Raw genomic sequence first — 20,095 nt, 5'->3', positions numbered from 1 at the left:
AGGTGATGACGGACATTCTTTAACATGATACTAATGATGTTGAGTAAATTAATACTAACATTCTTATGGTGATACCAATTTAAATGGAGTAGGGAAATTCTAATTATAGAATTTCCTGCACTAATAAGATAAAGATCTATTAATTGTCCAGAACTTAGTATATAAGAAGATGAGTTGTCACCAAAACCCTACCATCAATGTTTCGAATTATGTCTGAACCATTGGGCTTAATATAATCCATCAGCGTGTGTTTTATATACCTCTCCAATATAAATTAAGAAAGAACGACTTATTCTAAATTATTACAACTTACTAAAACATTAATTATCAACATACCAACCCTTCGGTTTTAGTTTCCACTAAATTCGATAGCTATCTTTCTGAGATAAGAGTGGAGTTTGATGTAATTGTTGGGATTCCATTTTTTTATAAAGCAATAATATTAGGTATGTAGATATACTAGAAGTTCTCCTCGGGGATTTAGGAATCCATAAAAGGGAATCTGCAACTCTACATAATTCTATAAACATTATTATCATCGTTTTATATGTTGTTATTCATTGATCCTATTACATTATCAATCCTTGCGTTTCAGTTTCCACTAATTTAGATGACTATTTCTCATCATTTGCGTCATCTTCTAACACCGTATATGATAATATACTTGTTGGAATGAAAATCAACTATCGTCTATCAACTAGTAGTCATACTACTAGTACATTATCATATACGGTGTTATAAGATGACATAAGTTATGAGAAGCGGTCATCGAAATAAGTGGAAGCTGAAATGCAAGGATTGATAATGTAATAGGATAATGACTGACAAATATAAAATGACAATAAAAGCATATACAGAATTATGTAGAATTACGAGTTCCATTTATTGGATTCCTATATCCTCGAGGAGAACTTCTAGTATATCTACATACCTAATATTATTGCCTTTATCAACAATGGAATCCCAACAATCATCTCAAAATTCGCCAATCTCTCATGGTAGCGCCTGTGCTTCGGTTACTTCTACAGAAGTCCACACAAATCAAGATCCGTTAGACGTTTCAGCTTCCAAAATTCAAGAATTTGAGAAGGCTTCCACTAAGGCTCATTCTCAACAGACAACGACACCTCACTCGTCTGCTGTTCCAGAGAACCACCATCATGCCTCTCCTCCAGCTGATCAAGTACCATTGCCACAAAATGGGCCGCTCCCACAGCAGCGCATGATGACTCCCCAACAAGCCAATATTTCTGGTTGGCAAGTATACGGGCACCCAACTTTGATGCCGTATCCACCTTATCAAATGACACCCATGTATGTTCCATCTAAGTCAAACTCACAGTTTACACAATATTTACCACCTGATGGAACACATCGAAACACTTCATCACCCGAGTCTGAAAATTCATTCACTGATTCATCCTCAGCGAAGTCTAATATGACATCCACTAATAATTATGTCAGACCACCACCAATCTTAACCTCACCTAATGACTTCCTAAGTTGGGTTAAAACATACATTAAATTTTTGCAAAATTCAAATCTCGGTGATATTATTCCGACAACAACCGGAAAAGTAGTACGTCAGATGACAGATAATGAACTCACCTTCTTATGTCACACTTTTCAATTATTCGCTCCATCTCAGTTCCTACCCACCTGGGTCAAAGACATCCTATCTATTGATTATACGGATATCATGAAAATTCTGTCGAAAAGCATCGAAAAAATGCAATCTGATAATCAAGAGGCAAATGACATCGTGACACTCGCAAATTTGCAATATAATGGCAGTACGCCTGCAGAAGCATTTGAAACAAAAGTCACAAACATTATTGACAGACTAAATAACAATGGCATTCACATCAATAACAAAGTAGCATGCCAACTAATCATGAGAGGCCTATCTGGCGAATACAAATTTTTACGCTACACACGTCATCGATATCTAAATATGACAGTTGCTGAACTATTTTTAGACATCCATGCTATCTATGAAGAACAACAGGAATCAAGACGCAGCAAACCTTCTTACAGGAGAAATCCGAGTGATGAGAGAAATGATTCTCGAACTTACATGAATACGACCAAACCCAAAGCTATAACTCGAAGTTCCCAAAAAACAAATAATTCGAAATCAAGAACAGCCAGGGCTCATAACGTATTCACATCTAAAAACTCTCCCGGTACTGACAACGATTCCATCGGTGAATCAACTACCGGACCGATTCAATTGAATAATAAGCACGACCTTCACCTTAGGCCAGAAACTTACTGAATCTACCATAAATCATACGAATCATTATGATGATGAACTTCCTGGACACCTTCTTCTTGATTCAGGAGCATCGCGAACTCTCATAAGATCCGTCCATCACATACACTCAGCATCACCTAATCCTGACATAAACGTAGTTGATGCTCAAAAAAGAAATATCCCGATTAACGCTGTTGGTGATCTTCAATTTCACTTCCAGGACGACACCAAAACATCAATAAAGGTATTGCACACCCCGAACATAGCCTATGACTTACTCAGTTTAAATGAACTGGCTGCAATAGATATTACAGCATGCTTTACCAAAAACGTATTAGAACGAGCTGACGGCACTGTACTTGCACCTATCGTAAAATATGGCGACTTTTACTGGGTATCTAAAAAATATTTGCTTCCATCGAATATCTCTATACCCACAATCAATAATGTTCACACAAGTGAGAGAACACACAAATATCCTTATCCTTTCATTCATCGGATGCTTGCACATGCCAATGCCCAGACAATTAGATATTCACTTAAAAAGAACACTATTACGTATTTTAATGAATCTGATGTTGATTGGTCTAGCGCTACTAATTATCAATGTCCCGATTGCTTAATCGGTAAAAGCACCAAACACAGACATATCAAAGGATCACGGCTAAAATACCAAAATTCATATGAACCTTTTCAATACCTACATACGGACATATTTGGCCCTGTTCACAACCTACCAAAGAGCGCACCATCCTATTTTATCTCATTCACTGATGAAAAAACCAAATTCCGTTGGGTTTATCCATTACATGACCGTCGCGAGGATTCTATTCTCGATGTCTTTACTACGATACTGGCTTTCATTAAAAACCAGTTTCAGTCTAATGTTCTGGTTATCCAAATGGACCGTGGTTCTGAGTACACTAACAAAACTCTCCATAAATTCCTTGAAAAAAATGGTATAACTCCATGTTATACAACCACAGCGGATTCCAGAGCCCATGGTATCGCTGAACGGCTAAACCGTACCCTATTAGATGACTGTCGTACCCAACTGCAATGTAGTGGTCTACCGAATCATCTATGGTTTTCAGCAGTCGAATTCTCTACTATCGTAAGGAACTCACTAGCTTCGCCCAAAAGCAAAAAATCTGCAAGACAACACGCTGGATTGGCAGGACTTGACATCAGTACTTTGTTACCTTTCGGTCAACCCGTCATAGTCAATAACCACAACCCTGACTCAAAAATTCACCCTCGTGGTATCACTGGCTATGCTCTACATCCATCTCGAAATTCTTATGGATATATCATCTATCTCCCATCCTTGAAGAAGACAGTAGATACGACTAATTACGTTATTCTTCAAGGCAAGGAATCCAGATTAGACCAATTCAATTACGACGCACTCACCTTCGATGACGATTTGAATCGTTTAACTGCTTCTTATCAATCGTTCATTGCGTCAAATGAGATCCAACAATCAAATGATCTCAACATAGAATCCGACCATGACTATCAATCTGACATTGAATTGAATCCTGACCACCAACGAAATGTACTTCCAAAAGTACCAATCCCCACTGACTCCCCACCTCCTTTAACTCATACTGAAGAATCAACGCCTATTTCTAAAACCAAGACTCGAGCACCCAGAGAAGTTGATCCAAACATATCTGAATCTAATATTCTTCCGTCTAAGAAGAGATCTAGCATCCCAAAAATTGCTGCTAACGACAGTACCGGTTCGGGTGGTATAAATAAATCAGATGTTCCTCTACTTACTCCTTTGTTCAAACCCGACACACAACATTCGTATCAAGCCAATACATCTAATGATTTCGGTGACTCAGACTCACAAAGTGACATTGATGCTGACTATAAGGGCGTGACGATACCCAGTTTGGGTGGTACCAGCAACAAAACTGATTTGCAGATAAGTGATCCAGAGACTGAGAAAAGGACCAAACACCGTCCACCTTCAATCGATGCTTATCCACTGAAAAAGGACTCATCGCACCATATTTCCCCTATAAAAACACCAGTTACTCGTCCCGAACAGAATATCGAGGAATCTATTATCGCTGATCTCCCTCTCCCTGATCTACCTCCAATACTTTCTACCGAATTCCCTGACCCATTTAAAGAACTTCCCCCGATCAATTCTCGTCAAACTAATTCCAGTTTGGGTGGTATGGATGACTCTAATATCTCCGCTACTATCAATAGCAAGAAAAGATCATTAGAAGATAATGAAACTGAAATTGAGGTATCACGAGACACATGGAATACAAAGAATATGCGTAGTTTAGAACCTCCAAGGTCAAAGAAACGAATACTGCTGATCGCAGCTGTAAAAACAGTAAAATCAATCAAACCGATACGAGCAACCTTAAGATATGACGAAGCAATCACATACAATAAAAATATTATAGAAAAGGAAAAATATATCGAAGCATATCAAAAAGAAATCAATCAACTACTAAAAATGAACACTTGGGATACAGACAGATATTATGACAGGGAAGATATAGACCCTAAAAGGGTAATAAACTCAATGTTTATCTTCAACAAGAAACGCGACGGAACTCATAAAGCTAGATTTGTTGCAAGAGGTGACGTTCAACATCCCGATACGTATGACTCAGGTATGCAATCCAACACTGTACACCATTATGCATTGATGACATCTCTGTCTCTAGCATTAGACAATGACTATTTTATTACACAATTAGATATATCCTCGGCGTACTTGTACGCAGACATTAAAGAAGAATTATACATAAGACCCCCACCACATTTGAGAATGAATAACAAGTTAATACGTTTGAGGAAATCACTTTATGGTTTGAAACAAAGTGGTGCAAACTGGTATGAAACTATTAAATCATATCTGATACAACAATGTGATATGAAAGAAGTTCGTGGATGGTCATGTGTATTTAAGAATAGTCAATTGACAATTTGCTTATTTGTTGATGATATGATATTATTTAGCAAGGACTTAAATGCAAATAAGAAAGTTATAGAAAAACTTAAGAGACAGTATGATACGAAGATTATAAACCTAGGTGAGGATAATGATGAAATACAATATGACATTCTCGGATTAGAAATCAAATATAAGAGAGGTAAATACATGAAGTTAGGTATGGAAAACTCTCTAACTGAAAAACTACCCAAAATAAACGTACCTTTGAACCCTAAAGGAAAGAAACTTGCTGCTCCAGGCCAACCAGGCCTTTACATAGACCAGGAAGAGCTAGAACTAGAAGAAGATGATTACAAAATGAAGGTACATGAAATGCAAAAACTAATAGGTCTAGCGTCATACGTTGGATATAAGTTTAGATTCGACCTATTATATTACATTAACACGCTTGCACAACATATACTATTTCCATCCAAGCAAGTGTTAGATATGACATATGAATTGATACAGTTCATATGGGATACGAGAGATAGACAACTAATATGGCACAAAAGCAAATCTACTAAGCCAGCAAATAATTTAGTTGTTATAAGCGATGCCTCATACGGCAATCAACCGTATTATAAATCACAGATTGGCAACGTATTTCTACTTAATGGAAAGGTAATTGGAGGAAAGTCCACCAAGGCTTCATTGACATGTACTTCGACTACAGAAGCAGAAATACACGCAATAAGTGAATCTGTTCCGTTATTAAATAATCTAAGTTACCTCGTACAAGAACTTAACAAAAAACCAATTACTAAAGGATTACTTACTGACAGTAAATCTACAATCAGTATAGTTATGTCCAAAAATGAAGAGAAATTTAGAAACAGATTTTTTGGTACTAAAGCAATGAGACTCAGAGATGAAGTATCAGGAAATAATTTGCACGTATGCTATATCGAGACTAAAAAGAATATTGCAGACGTATTAACCAAACCTCTTCCAATAAAAACATTTAAACTACTAACAAACAAATGGATTCATTAGATCTATTACATTATGGGTGGTATGTTGGAATGAAAATCAACTATCGTCTATCAACTAGTAGTCATACTACTAGTACATTATCATATACGGTGTTATAAGATGACATAAGTTATGAGAAGCGGTCATCGAAATAAGTGGAAGCTGAAATGCAAGGATTGATAATGTAATAGGATAATGACTGACAAATATAAAATGACAATAAAAGCATATACAGAATTATGTAGAATTACGAGTTCCATTTATTGGATTCCTATATCCTCGAGGAGAACTTCTAGTATATCTACATACCTAATATTATTGCCTTTATCAACAATGGAATCCCAACAATCATCTCAAAATTCGCCAATATCTCAATACTAGTAACGTAAATACTAGTTAGTAGATGATAGTTGATTTATATTACAACACTTTCAATCTTTATGCCTCTTCTAACACCGTATATGATAATTAACTAGCAATTTAATTACTGTAACCGCAGGCAAAGAAAAACATTTACTAAAAAAGAGCCGACCTAACTAAAATTATCTTCTATTACTTCCATCACAGAATGGGAGTTTGGCCGAGTGGTTTAAGGCGTCAGATTTAGGTGGATTTAACCTCTAAAATCTCTGATATCTTCGGATGCAAGGGTTCGAATCCCTTAGCTCTCATATTTTTAAAAGTCCTTCTGATTACATATCGTTCCTATAAGGTTGTAATGAATGTACTCAAAGTTCTCAAAGATAAAGAAAGCTTTCAAAGCTGTCGTAGAGCATTGCGATAAAAAGAAGAATCTAATCCTTCAAAGAAGGTGACAGAAAATAAAACATGTTCCTTCTGCATAACTTTTATATGAGCAGAAAGGATTTTGACCAAATAAATACTGGACTCTGCCTGCCGGGTTATTTAAGCGCCACAAAATGGAACAATAGTAGATACACAAATGACGTCAAGTAATTGAATCATCGCTCGACCACAAAGGTTCCACCTCAATTAAACTTTGAAGAAAGCTGATTAGACGCTATTTCGATTTCTATTTTACTATATTTTATTGGGGATGATGATTTGCACTTTAACAAAAGAGCACAGTTGGCAATTGCTATGATACAACTTCATCACTTACAGGAACATAGATAACCAAGTTATATATATGCCCTATTTATTCTTCATATATCATAAACTGTGCACAAACATATAATGAATATGGACTTTGATTACCAAACTTTTAGTAAAAGTTCAAGAAAAGAATTTAAGAAAGCTGTGAAGACAATTCTAAATTTACAAGAATATGACGGTGATTTGATGAGAAACTTCCTAGCCCTTCATATTCCATACCATGTCCTATTCTATGATCTTGCCATTATGAAAAAGAGATCTCCTTTAAGGATTCAAACCAATCACCTTCTGAAAGAAGCTTTAAGCAAAATTTTAAACTTCAATCTTTCAATGGGCCCAAAACACATCATCAAAATATTGAAGAAAGAGAAAGTCGACCCGGAGACAACAAGGAAACTAGAACTGGTGCTATATATAAAGTTATTTCAGGGAGTATTTGCCCATATAGATAAAAATTACAACCTCGCATTTCAATCGTTTCGTTGGTGTTTACAATTCATTGCATACTCTAAAAAAGCAAGATTGTTTGCAAGTATTGCGGACGAAAAAATTCGAAATTTTTTTGAACTCTGCGAATTATTTGTATCCTTGCTGTGCTGCCATTGTTTCCTCGTTGATTTGAAAGAAAATGAAACATTAGTGGGTAATAATTTAAGCAACTTTATCAAAAGGCAAAATACAAATTATTCTCACGATTTCGAATTAAATGAGGAGAAAAGATCACTACAATGGCATTGGTCACTGGACGAGATCGATGTTATCGAGGCGTTATACTGCGCTGCTTTTGACGCGATGGATAGGTTTTCGCTCAAATTATCAAAGATCAATGAGAACTTTGTTTTGAGCCATTTTTTTCAATGTTGTGCAGAAATTGAAGAAATGTTAGCCATTTTGAGAAGCAAAATCTGGGAGTGTGAATGTGATGCGTTTGGTCCTAGAATTGGGCTACTGGTAAACAGTGACCATATTAACGAAGCAATTCAGAAAAATATACTGTCAATAACCCTCAAACTTAAGAATGATCCTCAAATAATATGCTGCTTGAATAAAATTCTAGAAAGCCTATTACTTTCGCCAGGGGTTCAGTTTAAAGTCATCCAATTTTTTTATGTAGTAAAGCTATACTATATGCAAGATGATGAATTCTCATCTGAAACACCATCTGAAACGGATAATTTGACCATAGAATGTTTGTCTGTTGTTGAAAATCTTATTGATGCTTGTGAGAGCCCTGATGAAGTGAGTAAATTTCGATTGCCCAGGATGCTCTTGACCACTATACAGGGGAAGTTACTCGTTGCTGAAAAAGTATCTGAAGATAATGACAGTTCAGAATCTCTCGATAATTACCATCCGCACATTTATCAATTTAAACATCCGAGAATAATAATAGATAAAATGAAATCAAAACTTAAGGAAAAGCTGCACCTGGATTCATCTAAAGATTTAGAAACTGATGATTATTGGATTGAGTTTTGGAAATATTGCTACGAGGATAACATAGGAAATTTGCCAGATATTCTATTATGTATATATGAGGCCTTTATCGATCCACTCTCTTAAACAAAAACTGCTACTCTTGCTTTATATTTTGGGTTTTTTAGCATCTGGGACTCTTACAGGGTCTTTAGCCTTTCTCTTCGTACTTTCCTGTTTAGTCTTCTCTAATAAATCTGCAACCCTAGTTTCAATATGGTTTAAAAACTCTTCTTTCACCTCACCAGATTTGATCAAGTCGTAGTTGAATGGATCAGAGAGTTCTGAAGTCTCATTTTCCACATTTATACTTTCATCAATCACAGAATGGATCATCCTTGCATCAATTTGTAACTTGGCACCCTTATTACTTTTCAAATTGAAAAAATTCTCCTCCAGTAACTTATAATCGGTGAAGATATTAGCGAAATTATCCGGCGTGACTTCAATAGGAAATCTATCCTTAAAAAAGTTTTTTGGATATCTGAAATCTTTGTCGACAAGTTTTTTATACTCTAAACCACAATATATGAGAGATAAAGCGATGAAAGTGAAACCGTCACACAATAAAGAAACGGGTTGGGTGACAGCTTGCACCATAAAATTTCTTGATTCTTGTAGAATTTTTGGAAAAGCTTTCTTGAAATTTTCTGGCAAATTGTGATCCCTGTTGAATCTATAATAGCCGCTGAATACTTCTTCAATTAACTCCTTTGGATTACCAATATTTAAATCGAATCCAAATAAACACAAGATTTTTTTTTCATTTGTCACTAACTTATCTCTGAATTCCCATTTCAGTTTATCGATATTTGTTCGACTTTTCAAAGACGGTACACTTTGCATTAAAAAATCACAGGTAGCCTTAACATAGGCCTCTATGGGCCTATTATTCTCCATCGTTTTGCATGCAGTCACCAGAATCCCCTGTGATATATGTATACATTCGGTTATCGTCGTTGGTATTCCATATACAAACCAATATCTATAGAAGAGAATGCACGATGCTGTGTAAGTGTGATCAAAGAGGTTCAGTTTTTTCTTAAGTGTGTAGAAATACATCAAACATTTTTCCATATTTTTCTTCATTTCCAATGCTATCGGTTCATTAGTCCCTATCTTTTCGATAATATCTTTGCACTCAAAAACCCACCGGTTTTCTGGAGTTTCTATCAGATCTGGCCACAGGGTCCTTGCGTTAAACCCACTCGATGCTGGTGGTGGTGATGCATTAGTCGTTGGCTTTGGTAAAACTAGAACTTTATTTACGTCACCACTTGAAGAAGTAGCAGACATTACTTTGGTGTGTGTAATTATATGCAAAGAATATACAATATTTTCTGTAAAGGAATGATTACAACTCCCAATTTTACGTACTTGTAATAAAAGTAATGATTCTTTCAATTGCTTTTCTTCTTTTCTTGAAAACTAAGAAATGAAATTTCACGGGTGACCTAGGTCAAAAGAATATGTTGGATAGGTTATGAAAATAAGAGTGCTAAACGACAGATAGGTCAAAAGAAGAAAATATAGGGTTATATCCGGCTTTTATTTCTTGGGATAGGGCTTAACAGAAACTATTAATAGGGGAATAAAGATTTTATATATAAATAGACATGATATACACTGAGATAGTGATGATTTCCTTCTAAATCTTCGAGAAATTTCCAGAATTTTGGGGCAATATATTGTTAGCTGAACTTAAACTCGTAAAGAAAAAAGAATGGCGGTTGCAATTAAAAAGGAAAAGACAAAATTTGCTCCTGTTAAGGAAGTTTTATCTGAAAAGGATCATAATAATTACACTAAATTCCAGGATACATCTAAATTGGAATGGTTTTGTAGGACGTCAAATCACAAAAAATTCAAATCACATAGCTTGTTGAAAGCAGTAAGAAACCCAACGGAAACAAGGATAGAGACGCAGACTCTGTATTTTACGGATCTCACCAATGACAAATGTGGATTTATCCAACTATTATATTCAAGTATTATGGGGGGTATATATAAAGGATTTCAGTTAAATTTCAAAGTATTCAAAGCTAGTAGCGGGGAGGACTCTGAAGAGAACATTGATATATGGGAAAGCTTCAAAATTGATAATATCAAAGATTTCGATACATTGAAAGTAGAATCGGACAATGTAACTTTTCATTTTGTGCCTCTGAAAGATTCTTCATCAGATGGGTTTGCTCAGTTGTTAATTAAGATAGACATTCCAAAGGGAAGCACAAACTGTTTGCTAAAGGATTTGAAAGTTGACATGACCGTAAATCTACAAGAGGGATTTATAATAAATCCAGATGGCTCCAACTACTACCTTGATAAGAGCATAAGCTTAGAAGAATTGACTAAAAGAGACTCTTCCAGTACGTCTAGAAGGATGATCAGACATGTATTTGTTCCTAGAGGGTTTTGCAATGGCACTATATCATACAAAAAAAACGATACACTTGTAAAACTAGACCTGAAAGACACGCCTATGTTATACTTAGATGCCGTCCAGGGGCTGATACCTAATAAGGCGGCAAGCAAATGGAATTTTCTTTGTTTCAATGGTAAGAAAAGTTCAATGATGTGTATTGAATTTACCACAACAAAAGAATACGGCAGTGCTACAGTGACTATATGGGCGGTTAGTGATAAAGACAAGATTTTGGAGGTAGGATCAAGTGTGAACGATCATGCGGTGAAGTTCCCATCCACACAAGAGGATAAGCAAAATGGTTGGAAATATCCCACATCTATTGCATTCCCTCGCGGCTTTGAAGAATCTAATCTAAGATTAGTCAATAGATATGATATAATGAGTGAGCTGCCTGCTTTCATTAGGTCAATTGCTGAAAATTTAGCAAACATGAAGCCTTTTATTTACCAATTCTGCCAAAGATCAAAATTCGACGATGATGAAGGAGTTTCCATCATCGAAAGTACGTTTATTAACTGAAAGAATAAACTCCTGCTATATGTATATTTTTTATAATTGCAAGAATATTATATCTATTATGTAAGTAGGTAGGTTCATATACATATATATGCATATATATTATAGACTGATTAATAATTTTTTATCATCTTCGAAGATAAGGAGTATTCCAATTGGGCAATGCTATTTCTTGATCAAGGTCTTGTTTTTGTTCCGGATGCTTGTAAACAAAACTTCTTATCAATTTGGAAGGCTTATAAGATGAACTGTGACCGCTAATCGTATCTTTAGGAAGTTTGATTTTCTCTTCAGATTGCAAGCAGGCCAAGCTCCACGCAAACTTATATGAAAAAGAACATTCGCTATAGTTGAAAATTGCCTCAATGCCATTTACCTGCTCAATTCTGAAGAGTAGCCACGGTTTCGATATTTGGTACGGAATAAAGTCATAACCTAGCAATACTAAATCCCCATTGATACAAACATCTGAGTCTGTTCTATCAATGGTCTTCAACTCCAGGGGGAGGTGTGTCGTTCCGGTACCTTCAAAAATTTGTTCATTGTACAACCTAGGAAGATGCCCTAAATTAATACAGTACGTCCCTTCAGATGTTATCAGTTCATTAATATAGCCTGCACTTGCCACGATCTGCTTCGGCCCATAGTTGCATATGCCTATTTCTGTAATAATTTTCGGTATGTATCTGGCAACGTGCGCATTTTTCACATAAAACCAAACGTTCACTGGTGTAGGTTCGTCTTTCCTTCTGGACCAAAAGTCAACCGGTATTGCAGTCAACGACTGCATGAGAGTTCTCTCCTTGGGCCGATTACTAAAGCTACTATTGGAATCTTCCGTGCTTAAACTCTGATATTTTTTGTTGTATTTGTGCCATTCTATATTGATTATTTTTCCAGGATATTGCAGTGCATTGTATACTATATACCATGAATCAGCGATGTATTTCGTCTTACACAACAAAACGTTAGAGCCTGGTTCTGCCGTATCTTGAATGATTTCTCTAGCATACTGCCGAAGCGGATCCAAGCTTTTGACGTAGAGACACAACGAAGTTTTGATAACGGTCCATATATAGTTGTCCTGAGCTATCCATGCCAAGCTCTTCTCCTTGTAACTATGGTTATGCAGAACGTAAAAGTATTTGTTAACAGCACGAAGTTCATTCGGCACGTATTCTAGTAATGATAGATGGATCTCCAGTGGTAAATCCATCAAGCTCCGATCGCTCTGATTCATCTCTTGTGTGCACACTTTTTCTTCTTTGCGCCAAAGGGCATAGTAAACACAACAAAGAGAAGACAACGGCAAAAAATCTTTGAAAAGTTATCTCGCCTCCTAGTGTTGACGTTTTTATGAGGTATACTCCTGGATGGATCTTTACGTTTGAGATGGCCTCTGATATGAAATCGAGTACGCAATAGAGGGGCAGAGACTTCAGAAAGCAGAAAAAAGAAAAGAACGAAAATTTCAAGTATTGTTCCGATTTTTCCGTGTGGGGTTCGGATACCTAATTATTCCGTAATGCGATTGAAAGGTAAACTATGCTAAGAGTCTGCTAGCACACGATCCTAGGTATACCAGGCAAACCTTCAAACGTCAGTTATTGGGAGTATTTGTATTACTGCGAAGAAGGTACACTATTAATAATAAACTATGTATAACCGTTACCCGTACGGAAAGGAAAATCGCATTACACGAATTGAGACTGCTATAGGTTGCCCTGCCGGTCGTTTCTTTTTTGTTGGAATTATTATTTTTTTTTTTCATCTCATCACTAAATTGATTTGAAGTGCTACTAGGGAAAAGAGACTACAGAATAGGTGTTTTCCATGTTTGGACTTTTGGCCTTTCAAGTTCTTTAATCAGCTTGCTGTAAGTATTTGTAAAAGCATTGGTAATCTTTGAACACATTCGAAACACTTGCTATAAGAAACGACTAGAAAACAGGAACTCTTCGAAAGGCTATATTAGTTACTGCATATTTATTACATTCCTTCCTTCCCATAATTCCGGCATAGGAGAAACCTATAACTATTTTTTTTAATTTTTGGTGAGCTTCATAAGCAACAACCGCATTGAACCTAGTAATATTCATTCAACGAAAGTCATTTCAAGCTTGTTAAAAAAACAAACTCAAAAAAAGAAACAATATAAAAACAAAAAGAGAAATACTCGGCAAAGTGAGAGCAGAACATAATGGTAGGCAAGAAAAGTCCTCGAAAAAGTACGGTGAATCATAGCACACATTCTGGTAAGCTACCAGCAAATATTAAAAGACTCATAAAAAAGGGTGAAGTTTGTTCTACGCCCAAGCAGTCACCTCCCATGCTAGGGACAACAAGGCCAAGAAGATTTAGCCTTATATACTCTTCAGAATCATCTTTGAGTGACGTGTCTGATTCCGATAAAAGTAAAAGTGCGAATTTACATAGAAATAAGAAAAAGGCGAAGAATGTTTCCAATAATTCTCAAGGCAAAAAGAGTAAACTTATACAAAGACAACAAGACTATGATGATGAGGGAACACAGTCTTCAGACTACCGCGCCATAACGGATGAAGGAGAGAGCGAAAACGAAGAAGAAGAAAGTGAAGACGACGAAGACGACGACGGGAGTGATAGTGATAGTGAGACAAGTTCAGACGATGAGAATATTGACTTTGTTAAATTGACAGCCCAAAGAAAGAAAAGGGCCATGAAGGCGTTATCTGCCATGAATACCAATAGCAATACTCTCCACTCATCTCTTGAGAATAGTAATAAGAATGAAGCAATAACAATGTCCTATCGAAAAGAAAAAGAGGAAGAGGAGAAAGAAAAACACCAACAACCAAAGAAAAAAGAAGTAAAAAGTCCAAATACCACTACTACCCAACAGGCACTGTCGTTTAAATTCAAAAGAGAAAGTGACGGCATTAGTTTTGGTAATGGTAGTGGGGATTATAATGAAGACATCGGTGAAGAAGTGTTGGACTTGAAAAACAAAGATAACGATGATCAAGAAGAAGGAAAAGTAGGCCCTAAGGCCACGCTAAGTAATAACGATGAACTACGGTTTCCCAATATTTCAGAGTCAGATGAATCGGAGTATGATATTGATCAAGATGCATATTTTGATGTAATTAACAATGAAAACTCCCATGGAGAGATCGGTACAGATTTAGAAACAGGGGATGATGATCTTCCGATATTGGAAGAAGAAGAACAAAATATTGTTTCTGAGCTGCAGAATGACGATCAACTGTCGTTTGATGGTAGTATACATGAAGAAGGATCTGACCCGGTAGATGATGCTGAGAACAAATTCTTACAAAATGAGTACAACCAAGAAAACGGATATGATGAAGAAGATGAAGAAGACGAAATAATGTCTGATTTTGATATGCCATTTTACGAAGATCCAAAATTTGCCAACCTTTATTATTATGGTGATGGTTCAGAACCAAAGCTATCCTTGAGTACCTCTTTGCCACTAATGTTAAATGACGAAAAACTATCTAAACTGAAAAGAAAAGAGGCTAAAAAACGCGAGCAAGAAGAAAGGAAACAAAGGCGAAAGCTTCATAAAAAGTCACAAAAACCCAGTACAAGAACAACTTCCAATGTAGACAATGATGAATATATTTTCAATGTTTTCTTTCAATCTGATGATGAAAATAACGACAATAAGTCCGAGAAAGGCAAGCACAAATCGGACCAAAGTGGTATCAGACATAAAAATAAAGGCCTGAATATAATAAAGTCAAATGATAATTTGGAACCATCAATCCGTAACCTTGGCTTGAACTCCGGGAAATATAACTCTTCTGATGATGAGTATGATAACATTTTATTAGATGTCGCGCACTTGCCTTCTGATGATGAGAATAGTCACTCTGAAACATCCAATGATTCTGACACAGATGAGGAGTTGAGAGCATTAGATTCAGACAGCTTGGATATTGGCATGGAATTAAATGATGATTACGACGAAGACGACGATGACGATTCCAGCGTAACGAATGTATTTATAGACATCGATGATCTAGATCCAGATTCATTTTACTTTCATTATGACGACAGTGATGGGTCTTCTTCTATCACAAGTTCCAATTCCGAAAAAGAAAATCTCGATGAATCGAAGGATTGCAAACATGATCTCCTAGAGACTGTCGTGTACGTTGATGGCGAGTCTACAGATGAAGATGACAATCTACCACCCCCAAGTTCAAGGACGAAAAATATCGGCTCAAAAGCAAAGGAAATCGTAAGTTCAAATGTTGTTGGGCTACGTCCCCCTAAACTAGGTACCTGGGAGACTGATAACAAGCCCTTCAGTATCATTGATGGTCTCTCTACCAAATCACTATACGCTTTAATCCAAGAACACCAACAACTTCGCGAACAACATCAAAGAGCTCAAACCCCTGATATAAAAAGGGAGGGAAGCGCCAGTGCCAACAATGGCACCATTAATGGCGATGAATTGACACTCAATGAACTATTAAACATGAGCGAATTAGAGGATGATTCGCCATCCCACACAGATGATATGGAGAATAATGGTAGTCACAACAATACGGTCAATAACAAAAGTACAAATGGCCATGCTGCAGATTGGTATGAAGTCCCTAAAGTTCCTTTATCTGCGTTCAGGAATAAGGGTATTAATGCCTACGAAGAAGATGAATATATGCTTCCAGCGAACTCTAATAGAAAAGTCCCCATTGGATATCTTGGTAATGAAAGAACACGGAAGAAAATTGATAAAATGAAAGAGTTACAACGGAAGAAAACTGAAAAAAAAAGGCAGTTAAAGAAGAAGAAGAAGCTTTTAAAAATAAGAAAAGAAAGGGAAAAGGCAAGGAAGGAGCAAGAAACCATGTCTCTGCAGCTGGGAATCAATGTTCATGATACTCACGATAACGACAATAATAGTCATAGTGATATGTACACCGGTACAGATTTTACGACCAATGAAAATACTCCTATGGATGGCCTTCCCTCTCATACACCCGATGATGCGTCATTATTATCTCGTAATGTTGATCTTACTGTGGGCAGCAATACAAGAAAAAATTCAACAAAGAGTGTGGGCTTGGATGAAATACATGAGATTTTGGGTAAAGACGAGAATGACTTGCTACCTGTAGGTAATATAAACGATTATGATACGCACGACAGCCATGCCATTGGAGATACTGATGCTGACATCCTAGCATCGTTGACCGCTCCTGTGCAATTTGATAATACGTTAAATCACGAAAACAGTAATTCTATGTGGAGAAGAAGACAAAGTATGGTCGAAGCAGCGGCGGAAAATCTTCGTTTTACTAAAAATGGTTTATTTAGTGAGAGCGCTTTAGCAGATATCGAGGGGATTATGGGTAATGATGCCAACCATTCATTCGAGTTCAATGATGTTTTACAATGAGCCGTTTGCGTTCGTTTTACTTTGTTATGATTATTGCTGCCAATGAGTGTCTTTAAATCTTCCATATATCATCAGTACCCTTCATTTTACTTTCCTGCTTCAGATTTCACTTTATCGTGGGTTGAAAAGTGTGACATGTTATTCTTTTACATTTATATGCATATTTTATAGAAAAATTATTAATATTTTTTACTGGTACAATTCCATCAAATTACGTATACGATCAAATAAGCTTCACGGCTCCTGCATCTGATCGGCTGGTTTACTCCCTAACTCAGATTAAGATGATAGCCTCATCTCATCTTGTTATTACGATACAAGTTCAAGTTTCATTTCGTGTGAAACGACTGAAAATTTTCTGAAAACCTCAGCTCATCGCTAAAAAGTCGAATAGCAGTGTACTGTTAAAGGTGAAGTCTAACAGATTAGAATTCTCAAGGGCAGTAACTTATACCACAATAAATTATGGATCTAAAAACCTCATTCAAAGGTGTCTCATTGAACCCCATTTATGCAGGAAGTAGTGCCGTTGCCACTGTTTCAGAAAATGGTACGATACTAGCTACTCCAATGCTAGATGAAATCAACATAATTGACCTTACCCCAGGTTCCAGGAACATTATACATAGGATCTCTAATGAAGATGAGCAAGAAATAACTGCGCTAAAATTAACTCCAGATGGACAGTATCTTACATATGTTTCTCAAGCCCAACTTCTAAAAATCTTCCATTTAAAGACCGGAAAAGTTGTCAGATCAATGAAAATATCCTCCCCATCATATATCCTCGATGCAGATTCTACTTCGACGCTTTTGGCAGTCGGTGGGACCGATGGTAGTATAATTGTTGTGGATATTGAAAATGGTTACATTACTCATTCTTTCAAAGGTCATGGTGGTACCATTTCTAGCCTGAAATTTTATGGTCAATTAGATAGTAAAATATGGTTATTAGCGTCAGGTGATACTAATGGTATGGTTAAAGTTTGGGATCTTGTTAAAAGAAAATGTTTACACACATTACAAGAACATTCTTCCGCTGTGAGAGGGTTGGATATCGTTGAGGTACAAAATAGTGATGAACCATTCTTGAAATTGCTTTCTGGTGGCAGAGATGACATTATCAATATTTGGGATTTCAATATGAAGAAAACATGTAAGTTAATAAAAACCCTGCCAGTAAACCAACAGGTAGAGTCATGCGGATTTTTGAGGTACCATGATGATAAACACTTAATATATACAGCAGGAGGAGATGCCATATTTCAGTTAATTGATCTCGAATCCGGTATTATGATCAAAAAAACTAATAAACCTATAGAAGAGTTATTCATTATTGGTGTACTTCCAATAGTAAGCAGTTCGAAGATGTTTTTGGTGATGTCTGATCAAACATTGCAATTAATAAACGTGGAAGAAGTCATAAAGAGTGAAAACGAGATAATAGAGGTTTCTTCGACTATTGCTGGGAACCATGGTATCATTGCTGACATGAGATTTGTTGGTCCGGAGCTAAACAAACTGGCATTGGCTACTAATTCACCATCGCTAAGAATCATACCAATCCCCGATCTGGCAGGCACCACAGCTTCATTACCGTTGGATGTCGAAATTTATGAAGGTCACGAAGATTTATTAAATTCACTAGACGCTACTGAAGATGGGCTATGGATTGCAACTGCCTCGAAAGATAATTCTGCTATCGTTTGGAAATATAATGAGAACACCAGAAAGTTTGAAGTTTATTCCAAGTATATTGGTCATTCGTCTGCCGTAACAGCAGTCGGATTGCCAAAAATAATGCCAAAGGGATATCCCGAATTTTTATTGACAGCATCCAATGATTTGACTATCAAGAAATGGAAAATTCCAAAACCAACTTTTCCTTTCGATGTTCAAACCATCAAAGTGTCCGAGTATACTCGTCATGCCCATGAAAAAGATATCAATGCATTGTCAATCTCTCCCAACGATTCCATTTTTGCTACAGCATCATATGATAAGACTTGTAAAATATGGAACCTTGAAAATGGTGAATTGGAGGCTACCTTGTCCAACCACAAGCGTGGACTATGGGATGTGACGTTTTGCCAGTATGACAAATTGCTGGCAACATGTTCTGGTGATAAGACCGTTAAAATTTGGTCATTAGATACATTCAGCGTTATGAAGACATTGGAAGGTCATACTAATGCAGTTCAAAGATGTTCATTTATTAACAAGCAAAAACAACTAGTGAGTTGTGGCGCTGATGGCTTGATCAAAATATGGGACTGCTCCAGCGGCGAATGTCTGAAAACTTTGGATGGTCATAACAATAGGTTATGGGCTTTAAATACTATGAATGATGGTGATATAATCGTAAGTGCTGATGCAGATGGTGTTTTTCAGTTCTGGAAAGACTGTACTGAGCAAGAAAAAGAAGAAGAACAGGAAAAAGCCAAATTACAGGTAGAACAAGAACAATCGCTTCAAAATTATATTAGTCAAGGGGATTGGACAAATGCGTTTTTATTAGCAATGACTCTAGATCACCCAATGAGGCTGTTTAATGTTTTAAAGAAAGCGCTCGGCGAGTCAAGATTGAGACAAGATATCAAAGAAGGCGAATCTAGCGTAGTTTTCAATGAGGAATTAGACCACGCAATTTCTACTCTAAATGATGAACAATTAATGTTACTAATGAAAAGATGCAGAGATTGGAACACCAATGCCAAAACACACACTATAGCGCAAAGGACTATAAGATGTATTTTAATGTATCATAACATAGAAAAACTAAGTGAAATACCAGGCATGGTAAAGGTAGTTGATGCAATAATTCCATACACTCAAAGACATTTTACAAGGGTGGATAATCTAGTTGAACAAAGTTACATATTAGATTACGCATTGGTGGAAATGGACAAGCTTTTTTAGATAGGTATGCCTAGATATTAC

General features: G+C 36.4%; 6 protein-coding genes and 1 non-coding gene across 7 annotated transcripts; 5 read left to right on the top strand and 2 right to left on the bottom strand.

The window, feature by feature from the left end:
• The first annotated feature begins 6,773 nt into the window (after positions 1–6,773).
• On the top strand, positions 6,774–6,874 carry Smki_12.trna7L. Its single transcript is given in 2 exon segments — positions 6,774–6,811; positions 6,831–6,874. It is a non-coding gene; the product is annotated as a tRNA-Leu (tRNA).
• Positions 6,875–7,400: 526 nt separating this feature from the next.
• ADY4 (Ady4p) lies at positions 7,401–8,882 on the top strand (the record flags this gene model as incomplete). The annotated part of the gene is made up of 1 exon (XM_056224332.1): positions 7,401–8,882. The coding sequence occupies one exon, from the start codon at positions 7,401–7,403 to the stop codon at positions 8,880–8,882; it is 1,482 nt and encodes a 493-aa protein (XP_056078261.1).
• A 21-nt stretch (positions 8,883–8,903) lies between these two features.
• BUR2 (Bur2p) lies at positions 8,904–10,091 on the bottom strand (the record flags this gene model as incomplete). The annotated part of the gene is made up of 1 exon (XM_056224331.1): positions 8,904–10,091. One exon carries the CDS (start codon positions 10,089–10,091, stop codon positions 8,904–8,906), a length of 1,188 nt encoding a protein of 395 aa, XP_056078260.1.
• Positions 10,092–10,518: 427 nt separating this feature from the next.
• SMKI12G2790 (uncharacterized protein) lies at positions 10,519–11,742 on the top strand (the record flags this gene model as incomplete). Its single annotated transcript, XM_056224329.1, has 1 exon — positions 10,519–11,742. One exon carries the CDS (start codon positions 10,519–10,521, stop codon positions 11,740–11,742), a length of 1,224 nt encoding a protein of 407 aa, XP_056078259.1.
• A 124-nt stretch (positions 11,743–11,866) lies between these two features.
• On the bottom strand, positions 11,867–12,979 carry UCC1 (Ucc1p; the record flags this gene model as incomplete). Its single annotated transcript, XM_056224328.1, has 1 exon — positions 11,867–12,979. One exon carries the CDS (start codon positions 12,977–12,979, stop codon positions 11,867–11,869), a length of 1,113 nt encoding a protein of 370 aa, XP_056078258.1.
• A 960-nt stretch (positions 12,980–13,939) lies between these two features.
• IFH1 (Ifh1p) lies at positions 13,940–17,155 on the top strand (the record flags this gene model as incomplete). The annotated part of the gene is made up of 1 exon (XM_056224327.1): positions 13,940–17,155. The coding sequence occupies one exon, from the start codon at positions 13,940–13,942 to the stop codon at positions 17,153–17,155; it is 3,216 nt and encodes a 1,071-aa protein (XP_056078257.1).
• A 465-nt stretch (positions 17,156–17,620) lies between these two features.
• On the top strand, positions 17,621–20,074 carry UTP13 (U3 snoRNA-associated protein UTP13; the record flags this gene model as incomplete). The annotated part of the gene is made up of 1 exon (XM_056224326.1): positions 17,621–20,074. One exon carries the CDS (start codon positions 17,621–17,623, stop codon positions 20,072–20,074), a length of 2,454 nt encoding a protein of 817 aa, XP_056078256.1.
• Positions 20,075–20,095: the final 21 nt, after the last annotated feature.

Source organism: Saccharomyces mikatae, assembly GCF_947241705.1.
Source record: "Saccharomyces mikatae IFO 1815 strain IFO1815 genome assembly, chromosome: 12".
NCBI lineage: Eukaryota > Fungi > Ascomycota > Saccharomycetes > Saccharomycetales > Saccharomycetaceae > Saccharomyces > Saccharomyces mikatae.
This window is presented reverse-complemented; position numbering and strand designations above follow the sequence as displayed.